The sequence below is a fragment of the Camelus dromedarius genome, chromosome 22 (assembly GCF_036321535.1).
Source record: "Camelus dromedarius isolate mCamDro1 chromosome 22, mCamDro1.pat, whole genome shotgun sequence".
Classification (NCBI taxonomy): Eukaryota; Metazoa; Chordata; class Mammalia; order Artiodactyla; family Camelidae; genus Camelus; species Camelus dromedarius.
The window spans coordinates 21793434-21815322 of record NC_087457.1 but is presented as its reverse complement, the minus strand read 5'-3'; the positions used below and the strand labels follow the sequence as shown (position 1 = coordinate 21815322).

Genomic DNA, 21889 nt, shown 5'->3' with positions numbered 1-21889 from the left:
AAACTTACACTCACAGCTGTGCTCTGCTTTTCTTGTCCCAGTCGTCTTTTCAGGTTTGGGGGAGAGAGGGGGAAGTAATTAGGTTTATTTTTTTATGTATTTAATGGAGGTCCTGGGGATTGAACCCACGACCTCGTGCATGCCAAGCACACCCCCACCTTTCCCCCCATACACTTACTCTTACCCATCCCCGTGGGAATCTGTACAACCAGCGAGGGATTCTTTATAAATACCAAGTTCTTCCTTCATCTTAAATATTTGTCACTTATTTTAGCAAGATTATTTTAAAGTCCTATCTGATGATTCAGTTTACAAACTGAGAAATTAAATATAGGACATATAGCCTTCTGCTACTTTTGAATTTTCATACGTGGAACTAATTTACTCTTACTGATAATTAAGTTATGTTTACTCAGTATCATCTGAGTTTAGTACAGTTTATTTTGACGCCACAAACTCTCAGTCTCTGTTTTAGTTATTGAGCCACTGAACCATGGGTGTTCAGTGTCATCGTGATTGACCTCTGCTAAATCACTCATTTCCAATGTAACCAAATATCTCCCACCCAGCTATTCTGCATCCTTAAATATTGGTCATCAGTTCTTTAATATTGAAATAAAATTGAGCACCAACCAGTCTCATGTTCCAAGGCAATTCCAGTGCCTCCTGTCTAAAGTAGTTTGATGAAAATACAGAAAAATTATATTCCTCCATGTCTCCTCATTCAGATCCCTGCCACCACTGAGATAGTAGGTTTCATAGGGTTTCTAGAAATTCATGTTCACCTGAAGCCTCAGAATGTGCCCTCATTTGGAAGCAGGGTCTTTGCAGGTGTAGTTAGGCTAAGACGAGGTCATGTTGGATTCAGGTGGGCCCTATTGCTAATGATTGGCATCTTAATAAGAGGAGGTGGCACAGAGAAATGGTGAAGGCCATGTGGAGACACAGCAGAGGTCAGAGTGATGCAGTTACAAGTTGAAGAACACTAAGGCTTGCCAGGAGCCACTAGAAGCTAAGAAAAGGTGAGGAAGAATTTCTCCCTACAACCTTCAAAGAAAACATGGTCCTGCTACCATCTTGATTTCAGGCTTCTGGCCTCCAGAACTGTAAGAGAATAAATTTCTGTTGTTTTAAGCTGCACAATACGTGACCATTTATTGTAGTAGCCCTCGGAAACTAGCCTGCCTCGGCATGTTTGGCTGCGGCTTTCCCCCTACGTGACTCGTTCCAACAATGAGCCCCACTTCTCTCCCTTCACTTAGGAAAGGTCCCTAGCTCCACCTGGGGATCTAATAGAGTTTTACTGAAGATTCACGTAAAACAGGAAAATCTAAGCAGAAGAGTCTACAACTTAAAGTTAAACCTTAGACTTCGCTGCGCTGAAATTCCCAGCTGGCTTAGACTCCAGATTTTCCTCACCGGCCACTCTCCTCAGCCTCTCCCCTCGCCACTGACATCTTCTCCCTCTAGTTTCTCCACTTTACTCTATCTTGGGATCCAAAATACTTGTCTCCTTTGACTTCCACAGTAAGATTCAAAAATCTGTTACATTATTTTTCCAAGAAATTCAACCTGTTTTGCCAAACATCTGATACAGGTGGTGCCTTTTATAACTAAATACCTCATTAAGTTAATTATCTTACATGAAAAATCACTTTGCTTTCTAGAGGATATTTGCCATATTGCAAGAACTTTCAGGTCAACTTGGAACCAGGATTTTTTTTTTAAATTTTTTTGTTACATTTGGAGCTCAAACATAATAATCACCGTAGAGTAATAATTAACTGTAAATCCTAATTCTAATAAATAATACTAAAAAAAACCTGATCATGAGGTAAACAATATGATAATAATTGGCATGAAGTAACTACATCCTCAAAAGTCATTTTAACCTCAGTTCTTTACTTCTGCTCCAGTAGCAGTGATGGATACAAGCCAAAAAGCTTCAAGAGTTCACATCTTCCCCGACTCTCTCTTCAAGTTAGAATTTTGTCTAATTGGGGTTAGTAGCTGTGTAGTATTTCCTAACTTTTAAGGAAAGATTTGTGTATGCATTTTTATAATTTATTTAGGACTTGTGTGTGGCCCCATCAGCATCCCTGGGAACATGTTTTCTTTATAATATACTTCAAATATAAAGAAAATAAGGAAGAACATTTACAACAAACAGCTAATAAATAGTTATTACACATCACCTGGATTTGAGAGATGCTGTCATTTTACCACGTTGATTATATGTATATGTTTTTTAGGAAATATGTAAACTGATTTTGAAGCTGCACTTAACCCTGCCTACATTGCTTTTTTTTCTTTTAACATTTTTTTGAGTTTTAGTCATTTTACAATGTTTTGTCAAATTCCAGTGTAGAGCACAATTTTTCAGTTATACATGAACATACATATATTCATTGTCACACTTTTTTTTCGCTGTGAGCTACCACAAGATCTTGTATCTATTTCCCTGTGCTATACAGTATAATCTTGTTTATATATTCTACATTTTGAAATCCCAGTCTGTCCCTTCCTACCTTCTGCCCCCTTGGCAACCGTAAGTTTGTATTCTATGTCTGTGAGTCTGTTTCTATTTTGTATTTATGTTTTTTTCTTTTTTTTTTTTTTTTCTTTTTAGATTCCACATATAAGCGATCTCATATGGTATTTTTCTTTCTCTTTCTGGCTTACTTCACTTAGAATGACATTCTCCAGGTCCATCCGTGTTGCTGCAAATGGCGTTAAGTTGTTGGTTTTTATGGCTGAATAGTATTCCATTGTATAAATATACCACATCTTTATCCAGTCATCTGTTGATGGACATTTAGGCTGTTCTGCCTTCCTTGCTTTTATCAGGGAGTTTACATGTTTCTTTCCATTCATGGTTCTATGCATTTACTACATATGTACGTATGCATAAACAATAAACGGTTTTGTGTGTAATTTTATGTATGTGCTAAATCTCTCACTCTGAACTTGTTCTTTCACTCGGTTTTATGAATTTCAGCTTTATTTTAGTCATAAACCCTTTACAACAGTAGGGATGTTAGTGATTATCTGGCCACCACTTATTTTAATTAAATTAATCTTAGTTTTAAAAATAGCATAATGACAGAAAATAAGAAAAAGATTGTGTATTCGGGTTCTGTCCCATATACAAAATAAGTGTATTACTGTCAATATGACTGGATACTTCCAGTCTTTTTATATATCAAATTTTTTGTATAATTAAAATATTAATCTTAATATAGCCACTTAATACTATATTATCATCTTCCATTTTCTAAATGATTTTTCGATAGTTATGTTGAATGCCTCTAAATCTAAGGTATGTACTGTAATTAGTTCGGCTATTCCTCTATCCTGAGATATTTAGTATCTTTATTTTACTCCCTCCTTTAAAAATAAGCCTTCAATAAACAAAACAATAATAACCACTGAACTTGTTAACTTTCACTATATTTGAAGTTATTTTCTCAGATTAGGTTAGAAAACCTTCTTTTGTAAATTATCTGCTCTTTAATTTTTTGTTGGATATCTTAAGGTCATAGAAATCTGAATGAGCTATTTGTATAATGAATATTTAATAATATTGTTTTTATTTTACATACAGACTTTTTAAAAGATACAGAACTTATCAGTCTTCTACTGTTCCCTCCCAACCCAGAAAATAAGAATAGTAAGATTGCCTTTCAAAAGTTAAACTACAATGAATCAGAGCAAAGAGATGTCAAATCACCTGACCCGAGGGAACGTATTAACATATGTAAAGAAAAATGTATTAACCAAAGAGCCTTGGCCAGTCCCAGAGGCGAAATCTCACTGCTATGTCTCGTTGTAAATTAATAAATTAATTAAAGGAGTAATTCACTGGTGGTGATCTGACTTCTTGTGCTGATTGCCCACGGAGAGAAAATGGCCTTGTCAAGTAGTTAAAAATATTCCTGGTTTTGAGGCAATTACATTTCTGGTTGTAAATTGAATTGACATTTAGTCCCAAGATTCTGTTTAACATTAGTCTGCCACTAAATGATAAAGCCTCTAAACCTACAAAATCAGGCTTTGGAATAGGCGAGGCTTCTGATCAGACCCTCCCACCAGACCCTTCCACCTCGGGGGTCTCTCAGGAGACAACAGTGTCTTTTTGTCCCATAATAGGACTCAGGTTTATCTCAGTTAAATCAACCTTTCCTTCAGAATTTCCTTTACTGCTTTTACACATAGGAACTAAATTCTCTCTAGAGGCTGATGAAGCACTAAATTCTGTTTCTTTTATTTAGTGTTTGCTATTTTCAGCATTTGCCAATTTAATCCACTCAAGTAGTCCAGTTTCCATATCCCAAAGAGCTCAAAATCCATTTGTCCCTTCATTCATACCATAACTCTTCATCAAGTGACAGTTGGTCAGGTATTGAAAAGATCACTGTGAGGATCCCAGTCTAGGGGAGAAAGTCCCCTAGTTCACGTTGCTTTGTAGGTCAGCAGTGCTGTGCTAGCTTGAGGAGGGTTATGGGGCCAAATCTGGAGGGTGAAGAAATGGAAGTGGGGGGAGGGGAAGGTGCAGAGGCTGGAGGGAGCATTCCAGTCCGATGCCCCAGGAACCAAGGAGAGCAAGGCTTATATGGGAAATGTGAGTAGTGATACAACTGGAGTAAAGGGAGCAAGTAGAGGAGAGGTTTTCAAAGGGTTAAACTGGAGAAGTTAGAGATTAATCACAACCTTATTTGTTCTAGCAAGATTTTCCCTACTGAAATCCTTTGTCAGTCTACTCTTGTGTTTTCAGTTATTCCCGGGGTTAGCAAGTTTTTCTGTAAAGGACCAGCTAGGAAATATTGCTGGTTTGCATGCAGAAGGTCTGTCATGCTGTTCAGCTCTGCCTTTGTCACCTCCTGAAAGCAGCCCCAGACAGTATTTAAACTAATGAGTATGGCTGCATTCCACTATTATTTACAAAATAGACAGCAAGCTGGGATGGGCTTATGGGCTATCCTTTGCTCATTACTGGTCATCTCTTCAAGATTTATCACGTTTGGAAATAACAGAAGTCAAATACACTCACATCTGAACCCCTACGGTAGGTTTTGTCTGTCTACAAAAGTTTATCCTCCTTGGTTAAGAACATCTGTTTAAGAAAGACAAGCATTAAATAGGGAAGTAGTAAAAAAAAAATTAATAAGTAAGGTATTAATGTCGAGATAATATATTTCTCCTAATGCTTCCACCACAAAATGTAAACCTTTTACATTGTAAATGTAAAAACTTTACATTTGTACTTCATTTTAAAGAATGAACTATTTCTCTAACCTTCATAATAACCTCAAAAATACTTGAAACTTGAGGACAGGATACCTGCTTTACTCAAATAATTCCTGGAACCAAAAATAAAATACCTGGTACAAAGAAGTTGTGTTTAGAAGCATTTAAGTGAAGCAGGTATCATTTTGTCTTTTTAACAGTTGGAAAATTTGGTCCTAGAGTTGTTGGATGTTTTAAAGAAGGTCAGACAGTGTCAGAGGTAGAACTAAAGTCCAGATTACCTGACTCTTGGATTTTTAATTTCAGTTATACCCTACCATCAGATTAATGAAAAAGAACACAAGCTAAACATATAATCAATATTTATAAATACACCAAGATTATTAAAATGTCTTTTATGAACTGGACTTACTGTCTTTGCTCAAAGACAAAGACTTCAAAAAAAAACAAACACAAAACCTCACCTTCAACAAGGAAATGTGCCCCCCCCATCCACCCACCATTAATGCTATTTGATGCAACTGACACTGTCTTTGGCTCAAGCATCTGGCCCAAATATTTTAGAACTGTCATTAAGGAAGAGACTGTAAAATGTAGGTTTAAGTGTTGTTATCAGACATGTTCTGTCCAGAGGACTGGAAAACAGAGATACCCAGCTCGCAACCAAAGATAAGAATGAAGCAACTTAAAGAGAGATTCTTGGATAAAAGTTGGGAAGAGAATCCTGGGCAATTTCGAGCCTTGGCTCAGTTGCTCTGGACGCCTAACTACAGTCTCTTCCCTGCGACCTACAAGGAAACCTGTGGTCTTTGACATACAGCATCTTTTCCGTTCTGATTTGTGTTTCCGTTTTTAGCCAATTACAAAGTAATAACTAATACAGAGAATCATTCAGTGGGCATATAGTCAGGGTTTATCTGTGGTTACTTGATGTGAATCTGGAAAAAGTCTACCTCAATAAAGTTAAGAGGAGAATTGAGACAGCAATGCAGAAAAAAAAATACATAAAAATTATTCTCTTCTGAAATCTTTAAGTAAAAAGACAAAAATACCCCAATGGAAAAAAAAAATCTGCCTGACTAAATATATTAGCTTGATGCCAGAGAAACCATTGGCATTATTTCCATTCACGTAAGGATGAGTTGGCTAAACTCGGAGGAAATTGTAATCTGCAGTCTTGTAGAGAAAATGCTATGATTAAGGCTGAAAAAATGAACTTTTCTCCATCACCGAAACAGAGTAGTTGAATGTGATGCTGACATTGGAGTCTGTTGACCTGCCTCATTCCACTCTTAGTTCAGAGATGGTCAAGGATCAGCAAAGTGTGGTCAGCTATCAATAGCTGATTTATAAGTGAAAATATTTAGGTGACAGGTAAGTACAGGCATGCCCAAACATATTTGGCCCTAAAGGATTCAAATAGAGGGATTCAGTCTCCCTCAAAATCCCACAGGCACAGGGGATCTGGAAGAAATCTGCAAGCCATTCTCCTTGAAATAAATGAAGCCAAAGTGTTGCATGCAAGCATCAGCAGCTGTTTCTCACATAACATGCCTTCTCTCTTAAATATGGCATATAACGTCATCTTCTGGGATAGTGATTCTTAGAGTGTGGTCCCTGGACCAACAGCATCAACACCACCTGATGCCAGCACCTTGCTCTTGAACTTTCCAGCTTCCAGGCTGTGAGAAAGGAATGTTTAACCCACTCAGTCTAGAATGGTACAGGCTGTTGAAAGAAATTTTCTATCTCAAAGTGAAATTTTTTTGTAATACTCACAACAGGCTTTATTTATCTGTCCTTAGGTTCAAAATGTATATGTTGATTTTAAAAATGGGAAAGAGCCATTTCATATTTATGTTCATGGCTGCATATGTTCAAGGTTTTATAAAGGTTTCCTGTATATATGGCAATGTTGATTACTTAGGCAATTGCAGAACTTTTAGTATTGTGGACATGTTATACATCTTCCCAGAGTTTACTGCTCTAGTGATTTCTCAAAATACACAAAAATTGTCTGATTTCTACTTTATTAAACCTTTTTCAAAACAAGAAAAACACTTTGGGGCAAAATCCAGGGGCCTTATTGCAAGGAATATCCTTGCTATTTCTAAATTAATGTTGTCACTATAGTTACCTTGTTTTTCTTGGTAAAGGATAGGATGTTTGTTCATCTATTTTTGTGTTTAGAATACAATGAAATACATTCTCTCTAACCTATATCACTGGACATAGTGATATAGTGTGTCAGTTTTTGTGTTAGTGTGTCAGTTTTTGTGTTAGTGTGTCAGTTTTTGTGTTAGTGTGTCAAGAAAACAATCACTTTGTTACATTTTTTTAAAATAGTATGAAAAATCTCTGTAATGATAACAGACTTGTAGCTGTTAAATTTTAAAGTCACTGGTACGTAATCATTGAAGTGTTCTCATAGATATTACCTATATTAATGTCAAAACAGAAAGAATAGATTTTACTCTTCAGATTTGACCAATGCAATGTTTGCAGTTAAACTCTTTACCAATAGGTGGTGCTAGAAAGTTTAATATTTATTCGAATAGTTGAACTTAATGGGGAAAATGTGCTAAAATGCTTGTTTTTAAACAAAAAGCATCATAAAGATATATATATGCAACTAATTATATAGATAGATATAATTAACCTCTCTTTGTTTCTGTTGCAGCATTATCTAAGACAGTTCGACTCGTTGGTGGTAGTGGCCCTCATGAAGGCAGAGTGGAAATTTTCCATGATGGCCAGTGGGGTACCATTTGTGACGACCGCTGGGAATTGCGTGTTGGACAGGTCATCTGTAGGAGTTTGGGATACCAAGGTGTTCAGAATGTGCATAAGGATGCTCATTTTGGACAAGGTAATTTTTTTTTAATGAAATGTAGGCATCATTCTCCAATATATACAGTCAAGTAGAGACAGGAATATACAGGATAGGATATAGGATTTCTTTAAAGGCCTTTACTAGAAAGTAGAACTGAAAAGAGGGATATTTAAAAATCAAAAGACATATGCTCTTAGGCAACCTTTAATGTTTGAACATTTAGAGTCAGTCTGTTAGCTGGAGAATGTAACGCAGAGGAAAATAAGGCAAAGTGATTGGTAAAGGTAGAACAAGAGAAATAGGGAATTGGTGACAAGGGATGACTTCCTGGGAAACTTGGTTGACATACCCGAGTCTTGTGGGCATCTGGGCAATCCCATGTCCTCTCTCATCCTCTCTTCTGTGGAACTGGAGAGGAGGCTGCCTGCTTCTGCACCTGTCTCCCAGTCATGTCCCACAGGAATGAGGTGTATCCTTAGTCCATGATGGAGCACCTGTGTTCTGAAAGGACAGTGAAGAGCTTTGAAAGGGAAAGAAGCAATTACGTGGGCTCTCTGTCCCTACTAATCACGCCTTCTCCTTGAAGGAGCATGATGGGAAAGAAGGGAAGAGAAATGTTATTTCCCTCTCTGTTCGAGGTTGAAGTGTATAATTTTTTCGCAGCATGTATTTTGTGTATTTTCTTCTGGATGACTCAGTTATCTGTTCTCAGAATGTATTGAAAGAGCTAGGAAGAAAATCCTCAAGAGGTAAAATATTTGAATGTTCACCCATGGTATGTTTACCACCTCCTTTTTTTCCTCTAAACTGGCACCTAATAATAGGTTTTACATATAATTACACATATGCTTCAATTCTGAATGACAGGTTAGAAGAAAGTAGCCATATATATGTAAACTAGAATTTCAGAGTCAGTCTTTCCTATCTATTTATTCTACTGGCTATATCCGGTAAATAATTGGTGTCACTAAAGTTGATGTGGACCAAAAAAAGATTTAACCATCTCAATTTTATGTTACTCTTCTAGATAGCTGTGGGCAATAGGAAATTGTGTGCAAAATTATAGAGATAAAATAGCATTGCCAGATAATCAGGTATAATGATAAAATAGTAGAGTGTGTCAAATTATATCCGAAGACTAAACAAGATAAGCCAGACTTCTTAAATTCATAAAAGATATTATTAAGTATTATTATGCTACAATTTATTGAGTAATAACCATGTGTCAGGCATGTGCTAAACACATAAATAGAATGAGTAACAGGTCACAATTATTTTCTTTACTCCTTTACCTAAATGAATTAATTGTATCAGATTTAAGAGATTAACTTAAGCAGGGACCCAGTTTTTAGAAGCCAGAAAGGTAATTTAATTTTATGAAGAGGGCAGTCACAAGACAAAAGAGTATGGTGATGTTGAAAGTTTCTGCACCCAGTTTCAGCCCCTGGGCACCAGTTTTTAATTTGTGCCTTAAAAGTTTGAATAGAAGAAACAAATGAAATGGAAAACATCTGTAATCTGCCACCACCAGATAGATCATTGGAATTTTCAAATTTTCCATTTCTACTACACTTTCAGATTTCAGACAGTGCAGATACAACACACTGTAAAATTTACTTCCTAAAGTGAAATGTTTTCAATATCAATAAGGTAGATTTTTTTTTTTCCCAGAGAAGGTAAAAAGAAAAAAATCCCCAACTCTTAGTCACTGGAGAATCAAATGAATCAGTTAACTGTTTATCAAGACTAACCTGTGAATCTGAGTTTCCGCAGTGGTGTGTGGGGACAGATCCATAGTATGAAAGGCCATTTATTTTAAATACGTAATTGTACCAAACATCTCAGATCACTGTTAGCACCCACGACATGGACAGCTGCAGTCGTTATAGAAGGTGTACAGTTCTGACGCACGGTGCCTTACTCCCCTGGTAGGTGGCTAAAAAATGCTTCGGTTTTAGAAATAATGGTGGGCAGATGATTTAAATTTTTAGGATGTGCCTTTGAAATATAGTTTGCCGGTTGTCCAGACGATCGAATAAACATGGACTAGCTGAATAGTACGATCCAAAAAGAGAAAAATATACTAAAATACCTTTCATCAACATGAGTTTTGTTTTTTTTTTCTTTTTCGGGGTGGGGAGAGATAATTCTGTATTTATTTATTTATGTATGATTTATTTATTTATTTCATGGCAGTACTGGGGATTGAACCCAGGACCTCGTGCATATGCTAAGCACATGCTCTACCACTGAGCTATCCCCTCCCCTCACAAGATGAGTTATTTTATAGCTTAAATTATCCAAGGAATTAACAACTCTGCATTCATGTTTATATCTTTAAGAAACAAGCCCAGGAGTCTAGCTTTCTAAGCTCTTATATCTTAAAGTAAACTTTTAATCTATGACAAAGAGGAAACCAAATTCAGAACAGCAGCAATAATAGACGTACCTTAGTTCCAGGGAAACGAATACGACTTGGCAAAATACAATCCGTGGTAGGAAAGTGAGTAAGATGTTGTACCCTGGCTCTGTGCCTTTTCTGAGTGTGAAAACTTGCCATGGACTTCAGTGCTGTTTCTCCACTGAGGTTCCAAACCTAGATGGTAAACCCACAGTTCGAGACCATTGTCTTAAGATGCCATTCGCTTGAAGGCCTGGTCTCACAAGTGAAATAGTCTTTTCCCCATGGCTTTTATTCATTCTTGCTTATACCGCTAGGGATTTCTAGTCTAAAGCACAGATAAGAAAGGACGAAAAGAAATATTCTGAAATAGTGGCCAAAAAAAGAAAAAAAAAAAGCTCATTATTTAAATATGAAGCAATAGAGTTTAGTCTCATGTGAAATTATTTATTTGACTATCTGGAGACAATCCTCTGACGTTTTCTTCAGATGACTGACTACTTGTCTAAGATGAGTGTCTGTTTTCAGTGTATTTATGGTAGCTGATAATTCCATCCATTATACTATAGTTTTATTATGATAAAACAACAAGGGAAATCAGAATTTTGGTTTTCCACTCACATTTTCAAGTGCCTACTAAAGTAACTTGGAAAGACTGAAAGTTTTATATGCTAATGAGATACGAGGTGAAACCTTAGCTCTAATAGTGACATCTCAGACTTTCAGTTTCCTTTCCAATAAAATGGGAATAACACAAACCCAGCAGATTTATTTGGACTCTTAAATAAGCTGGCATATAGGAAGTGCCAACACAAAGCCTGACCCAGGGTCCTGCTCCACAGGGGCAGAGATCACTGGGGGTGACACCGCCAACTGTGTGAAGACACATTTATTTGCCACCTCTTTGAAAGGTAGAAAAGTCAGGTTAGTGTGATGTTGTATAGTGGCATTAACAATGTTCCAAGGATGGTAAGGTTGAATGTGGCTTTCCCTGTACAGAGGTGTGATTTAAGAAGCATCTTTTGTAACAACTCTCCCATGCTCCCCACTCAACTCCTCGCAGGCCCTGCTCTTGTTTCAGCTCTCTGGGTAGAGTTCAGTTCCAAACAATTGAAGAATGATTATGAGAATTTTTAAATAATAAAGCAAGATGAGCTGGGAGAAGGAACAGAACTGAGGTGATTTGCTCTGGAGAAAAAGAATCCAAGAAATAAATTTCATGATCTGGTTCCTTGTACGTTGTATTGTAAGAAGCAGGCTTACCTCGTAAGCTGATTTTGGATTAGACATGGCAAACAGCCTTTTTATGTAAAGCTGTTTAAACTCCTCCTCCATTTTCTAGTCCTCCACCTTAAATTTACAGTTTACTTAGGAAAAGAAAAAGCAGTCTTGAATGCAGAACCAAGACAGGAAAGGAAATTTAGCAGTATGAGCAGAGGAGTAGAGGGGAGAGGAGGAGAAAGGTGAGTTAGAGTTTTAATATGTATCATTCTCTTAGGAAAGCAAGGAGAATCAGATTCATACTATATTGTACATTATTATCAAAATTGAAACAAGAAGAAAAAAGTTTAAATTTATCTCTTTTGTATAATTCTCCCATTAAAGAAAGAATACAATTTTCTGAACACAGTTTCTCCCCTTCCTTTTTATTTTTATTTTTTTTCCTTTCTGGCTTTAAAATAGTAAACCTGGCTCACCAGAGATAATCCTTATTAGCTTTAAGAACAATTAGTTTTACAGCTGCAAGCAAAATGATTTATAGGAATAAAGCTTAAAGCACATTCCTTTAAATAAGTTCTTTCATGCGGATGCACCTTTTGCATAAAGTGGAACATTCTTTTTTTCTGAGTAGACAAAAAGGTTACATTAAGGAAGCACTGAGCAGGCTCTGGTGCCTGCCACTGCATGGAACAGGGAGGGGACAGTGAGTCTCCTCTCTCCCTGTGCAGACTTTCCAGTCCCTCGTCCTAGTGGTCTCCCTATAGCAAACTTGGATGAGCTCTATCAGACTTTGGTGGCACTCTAGAAATTTGTTCTAGGCGAGTATGAGCCTGTAGGCTGAGGCAGGAAGTGAGAGCTGGATCTGGAGAAGCTATCTCATCTTCTCCTAAATGTAGAGGAGTTGAGGCTGAAGCTGCAAACTTCAAAGCAGAAACACAAGAAAATTCTAAGCCTAAATGCCATCTTTTTTTATTCATTACTGCTTTTGCATCCCATAATCAATTTTCTGAGTGGAATTTTTAAAATTACAAGAATCAACTGAAGAAAATCAAAAATATAACTGTACTTCTGAACTGTCTGGTAGTGATTGGGAGTAAAGACAATCTCAAAAGATAAATAAAATGTATCAGTAGGTCAGAACTCTAGTTCTTACATACTGCTCCCTGCACACTGAAAGTTTTAAAATGTAGATGTTTATATGTTTATATGTTGGATATTATATGTTGGAATCTGATACAGAATTTAGAAGGTTCTTAACATTCGTTTTGTTACTTGTTGGTAACAAAGACAATAAATGAGGCAATGAAAGTACAGAATAATATTGTTTATCAAGTGTTTACTACGTGCTCTCATGTAGTGCTCACAGCACCTGTGAGAAATAGATTTTATAGCCCCAGTTGTCATAGAGAAACTAAGTAAAGTGATAGAACTGTCAAAAAACTTGCCCAAATTTACAGAGCTACTGCAGTGGTTGTGGGGGAGGGGTCAGCACTCATTTCTTAACTTGTCTCTGCACTAGACAGAATGTCCCTCCAAGTTCTTTGTCCTTAAGAACTTCATTTCTAAAGAGCTTGCTTCTTCAGGATCTTAGAATCATAAATTCTAAAGATAAATAAGATCTTAGAGCTATTTCAGCCCCACCCCTCTGTTCAGCATATATGATAAAACAAGGAAAATAAGTAACTTCTCCAGAACCACAAAACTAGACCCAGAACTGTAAGTTCACTCATTCTCTGTTCTGATTCTCATTTCATTTTTTACTTTGATCCAATAATAACAACAACAACAACAACAACAACGTTTTTCTCAAGGAAGAAGCTGTTGACAAAGCACTTCCCAACTAGAAGTCTTAAAAGTGATATAAATGCATGTCACCCAGCCGTGACTGGATTTAAATTTCATTCAGAGACTTTTAACCATCAGTGACTTTTGCTTCCCCACTTACTGATTCAGCAGCTGATCTCAAATCTCATCGTGTCACTATGTATCTCACTAACGTTGAAAGTATGATTTCCTCTTTTTTTTTTTTTTTTTTTTTTGGTTACTGAAGAAAAGATTAAAGAAACTCAGATCACTCAGAAAAAATATCAATATTTATCTTTTCAAAAGAGAAATTAAGAGGAAATGGTATCATCTGCCAAGCATACTCCCAAGCATCACAAACCAAACTCATAAAGTCGTGGGTTCCACAGACAACACGGTTATCGTCGTCGGCTTTGGGAAACACAGAATCAGTCCATTTGTCCTCCTTATGCAGCCTTCCAGTTGAGAAGGGAGTTGTAGATGTATGGATGGTTAGGTAGGTAGATAAACAGATCAGTAGATAGGATTACAGAATAAAAACATATCTAAAATATACACATCAATTTTGCATAGGTTTCTACCAGTTGAAAGAATAGTTCAGAGGCAAAAAATAACAATGACAGCACAACAAAAATCCTTGAATAACAGTTATAACCTAAAGAAATAAAAACAAATCTAGTTTTTAATCTTTGAGGTATACATGAAGATGAAATTTTATGAATTTTATGCTGCCTTTGCATTAATTTTTAATGCAGAAAACAATTTGTAAGGAGATGAGAAATACATAGGAAATAAATTTTTTCCTTAGGCTCAATAGTCCTGAATATGTTCACATAAAAATAAAATGGCAAATCTTTGAAAGTTATTTTTACATCTCTATTTGGGCTTTTTTGTGGTCAGTGAATAGCACCAAGTTTTAAATGTCATCAGGTTCTGTTGTTTGGCTCTGTTCTCTCTCCTACTTCGAGAAAGCCATGCATCCTTTCTGAGGCTCAGTGTATTTACCTGTAAAACGGAGATAATTGCCAATATTTTACAAAGTTATTAGAAGAAGATTTTTTGAATTATATGTGAAAAGACCTAGCATGTTCACTGTGTCTGAATCTTCCACGTAGCATGAGATCAGAGTTATTGAATGACACAATATATTTATCATATCTCTGTATTCTTGATGGGAAGAGCACTGGAATATGAGCTAGGGGTTCTACATAAAAGAATCAGCTTTGCCATCAGTTTACGTATGTGACCTCAGTTGCAACATTTACCTAAAGCGGAGGCCTTCACTAGAAGGTCAGTGCCAGAGAGAATGGATTCTGATTTTATTCACTCATGTAGGCCTTCAGAAGAGATCTGTTGCATGACTTAATCTGTTAACACAGGGGACTGCAGTCAATCACTGGTTAAAGACACTGGCTCTAGGCCGACCCGGGGTGGGATGCTGGCTCCATCATGCACTGGCTGTGTGACCTTGGACAAAGTGACTTATTCTCTCTGATTTTCACTTTCCTCAAGAGTAATGTGATACCATAATAGCATTTCTTAACTTTTTAAGGTTGCTTGAGAATTCAGTGTGATAACAGCTCAAAATACTTTGAATATTTTCTGCCACATAGTAAACTCTTAAAAGAATGGGCTTAAATGTTCATTATTATGACAACAGCTCTGGTACTCTAACATTCATGAATTCCTCTACTGCGGTTTCTGAAAACTTGTGCTCACATGTCAGCACATTGACTGAGTAATACCTGTTTGGTGCTACCCCTGTGGGGATGGCCCTGCTGGATGTTCAGCCGTTGAGAGAATTCTTACCCTTAATTCTCTTTTCCTGCATTGTAAAAATTCTTCACTGCTGAGATAAACATCGAGTGACTAGATCTATAAAATGTAGAGCAAAAGCACCTCTGTACCATGACAGAGGTCATGGGGCCATACGGTTCTCGTGCTCCCAATCTCAGCAGAACCATGGCTTTCACGAGAAGTTTACTTATGTTTATTGATACAATGTCTGTAAGTGTAATAAATACAATTTATAAATGCCCCACTGTTTTGGCTCCCTGCCATGGTAACATGGAAGTAGTTTTACTGTTTATGCAATTGTTATTATTTGCCTGTGGTTTTGAGTTTCCAAAAAGTTTATGTAGACTTTATATATTTAAAATGAACATGCATACACAAACATGCTCCAACATACAAACACTCACGGGATCATAATATACACACAGAAAGAGCAATTTGTAAACCAAAAAGTACTCCTGGCAAGGTTTGTGACTTTGAGATCCTATTTCCCTAATCTGTTCCTTTATATCTGCCTTAAAATTTCAAGTTGAGAAGGTTCAATACTGTTGTAAACGTTTCAGAAAACCCTTGAACTCTCCAGGTTACTACTCTTATAAAGGATCAGCCCAGGAAAACCTTTGCTTGTCTAATAGAAACATTGTTTGGATCCTAATGATTTAATTACTATTATATGAAGTGAAAAAGTGCAATATCCCAAGTTATCTTGATAATATAAACCTAAATATAATTTGTCTTGCATTGGGGTGTTTCTAGTGAAGGTACAAATCATTCAAAAATTAAATGAATGTATCTATCTATATCACATGTAGAAATCAAAATCTCCTAACTCTAAGAGTAAATCTTCACAGAAAATATCTATATAAACACCCTATTAACTGTTTTTTTAGCTTACAGATTTTTTTCTTCTTCAATCCAGCTTGCAAATTTTGCCAGACATACAGTTGTAAAATGTAGTTCTGATGATGTTATTTTTTTCTGGTAACTCACAATATAAAATTCAAAAATGTTTATAGCATGATCCCAGCATTCTATTCAACCTTCCGAAAGAGCCCTTCTCTCTTCATTAATATACTTCGTGTTTTAGTTGCCAGGAGACCACTAACTGTTCTAATATAGCAAGCATTTTCATGCTGCCCCCACTGTATGGTGTGACTTCTTTTTAATCCATGGAAAACCTCCATTCACTTTTTTAAGGTTTGGTCAGATGTTATCCACATTGTGATTACAAAATTTCTAGTATCTGTTGATTTATTAATATAGGCACATACTACTGAATAATTATGCACATTATTAGCCATGCACATATTGTTAATTTTTATTTATTGAATTCACAGAATATTTGAAAATCAGTCATAAATAAAAATTAACAATATGTGCCATTATATATGCTTCTTTAAAAAACGTCTTTAACTTTTAAAGCTACACAAAGTCTGTTTCTAAGTTTTGAATACATTTCTAAATATGCTTTATGTAGCTCTTGTGACTGAAACATCATATTGATCCAAATGGAAAAAAATACATTATTGATTATGCTTACAGTATTAGGATATTTATTTACCACCCACCAATTTTGCAGAAGTATTTATTGAAATTTTGCTATTAAAGCATCAGTTTCTTGATGGCATAAAATGTTCTTGAAAACTCATTAGGAGGTTGACAATATTACATGTTTAACAAAACCCAATGAAATCATTCTTTTAGAGTTTTTTTTTTAAAGGTTCTGTTCCCACATATGTTAAGTGTAAAAGAAAGAACTTTTTAAAAAATCTTTAGAGAATATCAGAAAAACAATTCCAAACATTCATTCTAAAGTTTTCTTGCCATGAATTCCTTTAAAAAAAACAGTTGTTGTCTATTCATTGATAAAGTAATGTCCTTATCTTGAAAGTGAAGGTTAAGTTTGTTTAGTTAATTATCTGCTCAGTAGCCTACTGCTGACAGCCCTTGTTTTTCCTTCTACTCTGTCTGAGAAAGAATTCAGGCAGAGAATAAGTGTTAGCTCTGCCTTTGTCTCTTGGTTTGCTTGTGTTTGCAATTAATAATCTATGGTCTTCTTGCAGGATAGGTTGTAATCCCTTTGCTAATTGTGTTAGTCTTACTTTGGAGTTTTTTTTTTTTTTTAATTGAAGTGTATAGTTGATTTACAATGTGGTGTTAGTTTCTCGTATACAGCATAGTGATTCAGTTATACATTCTATATATGTATACATTCTTTTCCATATTCTGTTTCATTATAATAATAAGATATTGAGTGTGGTTTAATTAAAAGTAGATAATACACTTGGTAGACCAGGCACGTGCAAACTGAAATACACTGGAACTTAAGAACTCCAGGATCTCTTATGTTCCAGATATGCCTCGTACAGATACACCTAGATCAGTAAGTCACTGCATACATCAGTTATTATTAAAGCTTATTTCCTTCCTTCCTTCTAAAAATAAAACTAATTTATTAAATCCTTAGAGAAAACCAATCATTCTTTACTCTATGACTTCATAGAACTGTGTATATACCTTTGTTATGGCTCTTACTACTTTGTATTGCAGCAGTTTACACATTGACAGAATATAAAATTTTATGCAGCAGTAGGATTAATTTTTGAATCTTAATACAGAGCACAGAATGTGTATATAGATAATGATCAACACATTTTTGTTAAACTAGTGAATAAATTAATGGCTCTGTTCCATTCAAACATAAATATTAAACTATGCTTATTAATACAGTTATATCTGATTTTTGCAGGTACTGGTCCAATATGGCTGAATGAAGTATTTTGTTTTGGGAGAGAATCATCAATTGAAGAGTGCAGAATTAAACAGTGGGGTGTAAGAGCCTGTTCACATGCTGAGGACGCTGGAGTCACTTGCACTACATAATGTATCATATTTTCATTCACATGTATGAAATTGTTGCAAAATGATTTTTATTACTTTGCTTCATTAAAATCAGTTTAATGAATATTTAGGGGTTAAGAATATTGTCCAAAGGAAAGGGATATTTAAAAATCACTCGATAAACATATTAAATACCTTCTACTTACTGTACGTCTATATTTGAACCATTTTAACTTCTCTAGCTTTTTAAATGTAATTTTCTAATATAGTGACTTATGTATTGAATTGAATATATTGAAGTTAAGCCTTCTAGATGACAAATGCCACTGATAATGAAAACACACTCTGATCATTGGCTCCAATTTATATCTTCACCACAAGATTACAGCTTTTGCCTTCTTTGTAATCTATTTAGTTGATTTTAATGTGATTAATTTTTGAATAGGGTTGAGAAGATTTCTTTTGTGCTCAGTTTGCAAATTCTCCAATCCATACACATTTTTAAAGGAAGAATCTTGCCCAGCTATCAAGGTCTCTGTGCAGTAACTATAGCAATGTTAATGATACGTTTCTGCCATGATGAAAAACTCATATTGATGTGACTAATAACATGGTTATTAACAATAATATGGTTGTATATTACATGGTCATGTATTGATAGAGCTTTTTTTTGTCTTTTTTTAAAGTGAACCATAAAGTTAGTTGAGAGCAGGACGTAAGAGAAAAGAACAGGCCCACCATTGCTGTAGGTGTCTAGACAATTTGTGGATCAAAAATGTCATTTTCAACATGGAGCTCAGTTTGTTATGCATTTTAAATTAAGTTGAGCAGTTGCCTTGTTACAATTCTAGAACACCATGTTTAAAAGGTAAGTAAGATCGATACTTAACTCCATTCTAACTAACAGCATGCAGATGTCTTGAAAGCAGAGGGAAGTTTCAACAACCCTTCTGTGGAGTCTTCCATGAAGTGAGTCAATAATTACAACCAGAGACAGAGGCATCTTCAGCCCTAAAGGGTTGATGACCGTGCACAGGCCAAACTAGTACCAAGTTCACCCTGGAACCTGGTGACTCTGCCCAACTGTCTAGGTGGACAGGCAGAAAGACCAGTGATTGCTCAAGTCCAACTGAATCTAATCTCAGCCTTGAGAAAAATAATTTCCAGGTTTCCTGAGCCCAACACACAGGAACATGTGATGAGAAAACAGTACCAGTACAGACTGGCTCTGCTGTCCTTTCTTTAATAGTGATAAGCCAAAGCACAGGCTTAAGCATTTTTTCATATCCTGAGGTCTCAGCTCACAAAGAGTAACCAGACAGTACCCTCTCGCTTGCAAAGGCACCAATGTTGTCTTGGAATTTGAACTATTGGAGAAGGCCTGCTGGAAATGCACTTTTATCGTGGTATGTTCTGCTTGTTGAACATAGGTGATTTTCTCCAGCAGTGTAATTTTGTGGTTAAGAGAATGAACTCTGAATCTAGACAGACTGTCTCAAACCCTAGCTCTACCTTGAGCTAATCATTCATTCTCTTGGGCTCAATTTCATTACGCAGCTGTTTCCTTCATATGGTAAACAGGATGGTGTTCCTTCACATCATCAGCCTGTGTGAGAGGTCTGGGATCAGTGCTGTGGGTTATGAATTTTATACTGCTGTAGGCTATGTGGATACCAATTTTCCCCCGTCTGTGTAGACACTCATATCTTTAAAACTGATAAGTACACTAAAAGCCCTTTTTGTAACTGAGATAATCTACTAAACTCAGTCCAGTGTAGGAAGGAACTTAGCCATGCCAGTATAATTCGGGGGCTCGAGTTACTTTGGAATGGTGAATTGCATTAACTCCTTCAGGAAGTGGTAATTTGTGATTTGGTTTTGAAAGGAAGGGAGGAAGAAAGTAGAGAAGGAAGGAGGGGAGGGAGGGAAAAAGGAAGAGAGAAAAGAATACCTGACCAGAATCAATGTATTCTACTTGTCTGGACACCTAGCATCAAAATAAATGCAAAATATGCATTAACTTATTTTTTAAGAGGAAGAAGGAAAAAAAAAAGGGGGGAAAGGAGGTAGAAAATAAGAATACCGGTTGATTATTTGAGAATCAAACATATTTTACCTCAATTATCTGAATAATGTCACCTAAAACTTTCAATTTTTCCAAAAAATTATGAACCATGGGAGTCTATACGCAGGGAAAATGTTGAACTGAGGCATATGCCTAATACAAATCACACAGCAATCCTGTTATTAAGAGGGGAGTGGATCCTTTGGAGCCTGGGTCATTTAGGTGTGGTCAGGATTGCTGTGATGGTTATGCCCAAACCAGTCACTGGCAGGAGAACCAAACGTACCGTTGACGGATTAGAACAGTAAGTGTGATTTGCTCTCCAGGGCTGGAAAAGCTCAAGGTCCCATGTTAACTAAATGATATCATGGTTCTTGACAAAACAGGAAGGGAATGGCTGTCAAGGAGACAATTAACAGTGTTTCCACAGAAATAACATTTAGGAGATGGTTCTGTTGACATGTTATTGAAATAGAATATAGGAATTTTAGAAATATCTGTTTGGCACTAGGTGTAGCTCTGTGTCTCTTCCACAAGAATGCTACGGGTAAAAAAAAAAAAAGACCTTAAAACAAAATATACATCAAATAAGTGATATATGGTAACAATAATTGGTGTAATAGGGTTACCCAACTTTTGCCTCCTCCAATCTACTAAAAGACAAACACAAACAAAAATAAACAAAAACAAACAAAAAACCCTATACTCATTAGGCCATCTCCTCTCTCCACCACAGTGCTGGATTTAGATTGCATCCACATCCAAGTAGCTAGGGTAGAACCACATTTTCCAGAATGTTCTCTCCTGCATTGTTCCGGATTATCATGAACCAGCAAAGACATTTTGCATGGGACTGGGAAACAGAGTTCAGCAGCGGCCAGAGTCCTTTTTATGCCCAGAAAGTCACTGCAGGCAGCCAGGGGCACAGGTGCAGCTCACGCAGGTGAGGCTGCCTTGCTGGCTGACCTGGTTTGCAGGACGGCAGAGCGTGTAGCTCCTGAACTTCCCTCTGGAGCCTCCTTCGGTGTCGCGCCCTCCTGAGCCAGGTGCACGCTGAGCTCCATGATGAATTTACCACCTTCTCCCGCAGGCCGCCTGGGTCGTCAGAGCTGGAGGCGTGAAAACCTAATGTGGGTTCCAGCCTATCTCCATGGGTTTTATTTTGTCCTTCCTCTCGTATTGCAGCCTAAAGCCACAATTGCATAAGACTGAATCTCTTGGAGGGAACAAAAGAAAAGTTGCTCTGGATTTTGAGACAGTGGCCTTGGGCAGAAAAGAGAACAGGAGGCTATAGGACATTTATTAATTACAGCTGTGGGCTCCATATGTCGATTCTCTTCCCGTTTGATAAAGCACACATGTAAAACATGGAATTATTTTGAATTACTTTGGCTGTTGAACATGCTTTCTGACAGCAACACTGTGCTGAGGCTGAAAAACATGGGCCCAGGTTTTTTAAAGTGTTACGTAAAGTATCAAACTATTGTGCTGTACGTTTTTCTACAAAAAAAAAAAAAAAAAGGAAAAAAATGCCAAGTATGCAAAGAATTTTTTAAAAAGAAATTAGTATATTGTTTTTAATAACTCTAGAATTGATTGTGACCCTAAAGCTCTTTGAGGTTCCCTGAATGAAAACTTTAGAATTACATACCTAGGTTAGGGAGAAAAGAAAAAAAAAATTGAA

The 21889-nt window shown here is 36.4% G+C and overlaps 1 protein-coding gene across 3 annotated transcripts in view; it reads left to right on the top strand.

Moving 5' to 3' along the window:
- Positions 1-20825, top strand: part of MSR1 (macrophage scavenger receptor 1) — a 62217-nt gene extending 41392 nt beyond the window's left edge. For all 3 annotated transcript variants that reach the window (XM_010995701.3, XM_010995702.3, XM_010995703.3), the window contains exons 9-10: positions 7928-8116; positions 18049-20825. In XM_010995701.3, coding sequence (XP_010994003.1) covers positions 7928-8116; positions 18049-18182 — 323 coding nt within the window. In that variant the 3' untranslated portion in view covers positions 18183-20825. The remainder of the gene's footprint in view (positions 1-7927; positions 8117-18048) is intronic.
- The last annotated feature ends 1064 nt before the right edge of the window (positions 20826-21889 follow it).